The 6,296-nt window shown below is 40.0% G+C and overlaps 1 protein-coding gene across 1 annotated transcript; it reads left to right on the top strand.

Annotated features, from left to right (window-relative positions):
• On the top strand, nt 1-2,093 carry LOC110524580 (regulator of G protein signaling 5). The gene is made up of 4 exons (XM_021604379.3): nt 1-125; nt 404-549; nt 951-1,117; nt 1,264-2,093. The coding sequence occupies exons 1-4, from the start codon at nt 82-84 to the stop codon at nt 1,462-1,464; spliced, it is 558 nt and encodes a 185-aa protein (XP_021460054.1). The 5' UTR covers nt 1-81; the 3' UTR covers nt 1,465-2,093.
• The last annotated feature ends 4,203 nt before the right edge of the window (nt 2,094-6,296 follow it).

The following is a 6,296-nucleotide window of genomic DNA, read 5'->3' as shown; positions in this document are numbered from 1 at the left end:
AATGCAGACACACTGTTGATATCAGTTCAGCTGCTACACATCTACCTATCTTGCTATCGCTCTCTATCATCCACAGCAACTATGTGCAAAGGACTAGCATTACTGCCTACCACCTGCCTGGAAAGGTATATAGAACAATTTTTTTTACCATCCACAGGTTTACTGTTGCTGTCTCTGGCATATGGATTAGAGGATTAAAGGGGATCATTATTGGGTGTTGTAGCTTCTGTAATGGTGAAAGTGAAGGCGGTTTTGGTAGATTCTAAATTTAGACCTTGCAGCACGGAGACATGTCTAGATTTTTGTGTGACTAGTTTGTAGCAAAATATTGTGCTGAACAAGGACACAATTCAAGGGCTTGTGGAGTATTTATCTAACCTATGATGTTATTCTCTCTCTCTAGGGCCAAGGAACTAAAAGCAAAGCTGGGCAGCTTTCTGCAAAAACCCGACTGGAGTCTAGCAAGCTGCAAAATAGGCAAAACTAGACCTACTCTGGAACAATGTATGAGGTGGAAAGAGTCTTTCGAAAAGCTGTTGTCCAGTAAACGTAAGTAAACCTTACTCTGAAGACACTGCAAAAACACATGCAAACATATACACGATTAACCTAGTTCCCGACATAAATAATCCTTTAAGATTAGAGTGGGACATTTTGTCCAATTTTAGCCCCAGATTTTAGCCCCAGTATTACTGGGAGCTCGCTAATTACGAAGATAAGAGAAGACTTGATCCTCACCACATCACACAGCCGCTACTGTAGATTAGAACACACGTGCTGGCACTGTGCTGGTGGCTATACCACAAGATATAGACACATGCATACACGTGTACAGACACACAGCAGATAATGCAATGGCACAGATGCTAGGATAGCCCACTGCACAGCATCATTGTTATTGCACTGTACCAATATGAATCTCTCTCGCTCTTTCTCTCTCTCTTCATCAGACGGACTGATGGCCTTTACAGCTTTCCTGGTGTCAGAGTTCAGTGAGGAGAACATTGCATTCTACGTTGCCTGTGAGGACTTCAGGAGCACTAAGTCTGCTGCCAAGCTGGCGGCAAAAGCCCAGAGAATCTATGATGAGTTCATCTGCACCGACGCACCCCGAGAGGTATGTATCCCTCAACAGCTTACTTTACTCTCCCTCACCTATGGAATTTGCAATAATCTTAATTATAACTCAAAAGTGAAAATAAAAAACCGTCATTCAAACTGCAGCAGATGACTAACCTCCCTCTCTCCATTATCTCTCTCCAGGTGAACATTGACCACGAGACTCGTGACATCACCAGGGCCAACCTGAAAGATCCATCTACATCCTGTTTCGACATGGCCCAGCATAGGATCTACCTTCTCATGGCCAAGGACTGCTACCCTCGCTTCCTTCGTTCCCCAGCTTACAAAGACCTGATCAGCCAGCTCCATGCAAAGTGCACATCCATCTCCAAGAAGGCGTGAATTAGTAATAGAGGACCTACTGTGGTCGTCTAAAATTTTAAATAAGAAAATGAATGCATCGCTCATGAGCATTGACCGTGCGTGAAGCCTCAAGACGGGAATTGTACAGATGGACGAATGTCTCGTCATGAACCAGAGGTTCTGGTGCCAGCTACTCTGAAAGATGATGAGAGTCAATCACCATAAAGCTCTGAAGGAGAGAAAGAGAAAAGTGATACCCCATGAGGATGGAAGATGAGACTTGAACAAGAACTGTGATGGCAATATCATCAGTGAATGTACAGAGACACCGAGTGGGCTGAAGGAAGGGTGATAAAGGATGCATTGACAAGTTGGACATTTGCAATCAAAGACACACTGTTATAGTGTCCCAGTCTACTGTCTAACACTGTGTTCATGACTAGGCATGTTTTCTACATGTTTTTTTAATGTTTATGGGAACTGAGTATTTATTCTATTGATTTGTTTCTACTCTGTTCTGTTGTCTCTGTGTTAAATATTCTGTTTGATAAGACCAACAAATGATGAAAAACTGTGCAATATATTTCTACTGTTATCTGATTTGTGATGTTTTTTACTGTAAAAAAATATAAGTTATTTGAATAAAAAATAAAACCACAATATTAAAACAGTGTCTGTCATATTTCTCTTTTATATTTTATTCTAATATCACTTTTGAGTCAGTTCACTATATTGATGAGGTAACTGAATAGTAGGTTGTGATCAGCAGGGTTGGGGAGTAATCAGACTACAAAAAAACTGTAACTGTAATCAGTTACGTTACCAGCGAAATTATGGTAATCATATTGCAGATACTTTTGCTGGTAATGTATGCGGAAAAAATACATTAACACCTTTATGTTTTCTCAATGACATTCAATTCAGCATTGAAAATAAATTGTGCTTTATTGTCACATAGGTTGTTGTTTTACAGGGTCAGCCATAGTTGTACTGCACCCCTGGAGTAAATTAGGGTTATGTGCCTTGCTCAAGGGCACATAAAGAGATTTTTTATATTGTTGGCTCAGGTATTCAAACCAGCAACTTTTCGGTTACTTGCCCAATGCTCTAACCACTAGGCTACTTGCCACCCTACAGAAGGCACAAGTTTAAGTTTTCTCCACCTCAGCGAGTCTGACCACAATTCATACCTCTGTGATGACACATCAAATGTGTTTGATGGATCCTTTTAGTCTTCTTCTAATACTTCTTAGACGGAAAGTAATCCCAAAGGAACTGAAAGTAATCAGATTACGTTACTAAATTTGGCTAATCCAAAAGTTATGGTACTGATTACAATTTTGGACAGGTAACTACAGTAGTTACATTACCAGCAAAATGTAATGGATTACATTCATAAAGTAACCTACCCAACTGTGGTGATCAGTACATGATTATGCCTGCTTAGTACAACACTGGCAACGTGCCATTTAATAAAATGTTCACTATATACTGTAGTTAATAACTAAGTAGCACAAAATCTGTAATTTAGCTATGATTTTCTATATATTTACTATTCATAATACCGATCAGAGCCTCTCCTTACGAAGCTAGACAACATCCATTTCAGTGTAACAGGATATCAGACATGCAATACAACGGTCATCTTCGAATGATGATAGAACATGTTTGCTCATACTCTATCATTACTATGATTATTATGAGGCTGGGATTATTTTCATTAAACCCAATCGGCAGTGACATTAACTTTACACTAATTGGGTCACCAAGGCAACCGTTTTGGGATGTATTCCAAATCACCAGGAACACCAAATGTTCCTGCCAGCTAATAACTGTGCATTGTATGTGCATTGTGTAGACTATCTGAGCTTTTGTTTCATATGGTGTGAACTGGAAGCTAGTTCTTGGAAACAGGAAATAAAAGAGAGATAGTGTGAGAGCATCTACGTAATATAGAGTCATAAAGCCTTGTTAGTTATTATTGCTTGATCAAGTCATCTATGTTTGCAACCAATGATATAAATCAAACTAGCATTGTGGCAGAACAGTTCTCAGCATACATCATATGCCTACCGAACTAGCTTTATTGACACTCCTCAGCTGCTACAACCACGTCAGCCATCTAACATATCCACAATGGTTCATAATCCTGCTGAGATTATGTAAAACCAGTTGTATGACTTAATTTAGATAATGTTGAGGTAACACTTTTAAAGTACTGTCACTAATACATGCAATGTAACGACATGGTAACTATTCAAGTAATGAATTTGTTGGTAGACTACACAATATTGCATAGTACCCACTACAAATGTGATAAGAATAATTATCTGATTTAGAAAATGTAATTTTGAAGATGTCTTTTAATCAGCCAATGTCTTGATGACAAGTGTCCAAGTCATGGTTATTTAAATGTCATCAGTGAGGAGTGGACCTAGCGCAGGTGGAACTCAGAGCTGCTGAATTTGTATTTAAGTTAGATCTGATCTTATTTGGAACAAAATGTCCATTAGTCCCAGCTGAGGAGTATCAATAAAGCTAGTTTGTAGGCAAATGCTGAGAGCTGTTCAATGCATTGGGGATGCTGAAGAGGGGTACTCGGGACTATTTTGATGAAGCCTCTTCAGCATGGACTCACAGATGTAAATTCTCTTTAGTGGAGCACCAGGCAATGTTCTGACTGGGAAAGCAATGTTCCAAACCAGAGATAATGGTTGTTTGACCTCGAAGGTAAAAGTAACAAATATAAAAACTGAGCTCTATATCTGACATGGTACAGGTGTCTTCTCTTTTTAAGCCCATAACCATGTGTGTGAGGTGTATATTTTTGTTTCAAAGTAGATTTGGTTATGGCTACAAATAAACACTCTATGTGACCCTGATTTAGCCCACTGCGATAAAAGGTTGAATGATGATCTTTACTGGTTAATATTTTGGGCCAGAAATGGGCCTCAAAAAATATATTTTTAATGGGCTTTAACTTAGTCATCTGGTGTTATTTTTTCAGGAATTATGATTGGACCCTAGTCGGGTTAACCAGTTTGGTCACACACAGGCAAACCCATGTTGGCAACATAGGTCCCCAGTGGGCTATCTGGCGTGAATATGGTCAGAAGTTGTCTCTGGAACCCAGTTGCGTATACCACCTGGGGCGCATACGCATTCAATATTGGGCACAATACAGAATTTCTAATTCAGGCGCTTAACGTTGGAGATGTCCAGGCAAGACAACGGGAGCTGGAAATCTAGTTATTCAACTGGTAAGTGGAACTGACTAAATGTAATATTTGCTTGTGTTGTAAGCTAATAGTTTTTTGTATCTTCTGCTGCTGCCTGACTGCAGACTCGGTATAGCTAACATTAGCTAGTTAATGTTTGGCATGGTTGCTAGTAAACGCTATTTGGGAACGTTAGCTAACTCAAGGCGGGCTGAAATACAATGGCTAGCTAGCAACTTCACTCAAAGAGTCACCTTGATGTTCAGTTAGCTAGCTAGCCTTGTTGTTGACAGAATTGACATGTGTTGTCGAGTTAGCTAGATAGGCGTGTCAGTCACACCAACGACTACATCCTGTCGTTTTCAATGGAAGGCAAGTGAGCCGAGTAGGTGGGATCAAGTGTCGAGATGGGTTTTTCAATGTCGCGTTTATTGGTCTATCAGAAGTCAGTCAGATGGGTTCCTCCCTGTTTCATTACAGAATAGTAATATGGCTGGGCACATTGGTAAATGCTGCCATGCTGCCTCATGCTAACGTAAACTCATACATCGCCTTGGTCCGTACAATTGCCCTTATTTTAGTGCCCCAAAAACGTCATATTTCCAGATCAACTGTAATGACAATACAATTATAAAGCACAATTACTCCCCTTTCCAACAGAATCAATTACATGACCCCCACGTTGCCCGTTTCTGCATAATTCAAGCAGGCAATGAGCCCCGTCGGTTTTAAAAAAAAATGGCGGGTGGGGAAGCGAAACTAATGCGTGATAGTGAGAAGGAGAGATGTTGTGTGGCAAAATTGCTTTTTTTTTCACTCGATCTGTCCAACTTATCACCTTATCGCCTAAATAAAACACTATAAAGAGGTTATATAATGTGTCATTACATACCTATTTGAAGGTTTGTGTCGAATTTGAATCGGGTTTTTAGGGCGGTGCCAAAGTGATCTTAGAAGTAAACAGCGGCTTTGAGAATGATGATCGCATGCAATGATGACAAAAAAAATGACTAAGTATCCCCCCCCTTACCCCCGTCACTGTCCATTTCTTGTTTTTAAAGGATGATAGAAGTGCTACACCTGGTGGAGAGAGATTGTAAGACAGAAATAGTGCGGTACGTTACGACATGACATGTCAATATGTAACGGAGGGTCAGTTTTTTTTACTTTTCTCCAATACTATAGAGCAATTACCATGTTGATCAACGCTTGAATAGAAACCTAGTTCACACCCCTGAGTTTGACGTCAACACAGTCGCTACAGTCCCATTAGTTTTCTTTGTAGCCTCGTTTGAATGTTGCGGTTGCGCACATTTGTACGGAATGGGGTGAGTTTACTTAGTTGTGTTAAACCCAGCTATAAATGTGTTTCCTTACTGGTGCTAGCATGTTTTATCTATCAGTGATCATTGCTTTGCCGATTGATTCGATGGGTAGTCATGGATACAGCACATTACTGATTACACAGCCAAGGACGCATGACTCACCATGCAATAATTACTCCAAATGCATCTTCTCACTGTTTATTATACACCTTTCAACGTCTGTTGAAAACTGGGAAAAGGATGTAACTGTCACGTTCTGACCTTTATTTCCTTTGTTTTGTATTTATTTAGTATGGTCAGGGCGTGAGTTGGGTGGGCAGTCTATGTT

The sequence above is a fragment of the Oncorhynchus mykiss genome, chromosome 5 (genome assembly GCF_057628025.1).
Source record: "Oncorhynchus mykiss isolate SJ-2025 chromosome 5, ASM5762802v1, whole genome shotgun sequence".
NCBI classification, from domain to species: domain Eukaryota; kingdom Metazoa; phylum Chordata; class Actinopteri; order Salmoniformes; family Salmonidae; genus Oncorhynchus; species Oncorhynchus mykiss.
Note: the sequence above shows the minus strand (reverse complement) of the source record. Positions and strands in the feature narration are given on the sequence as shown.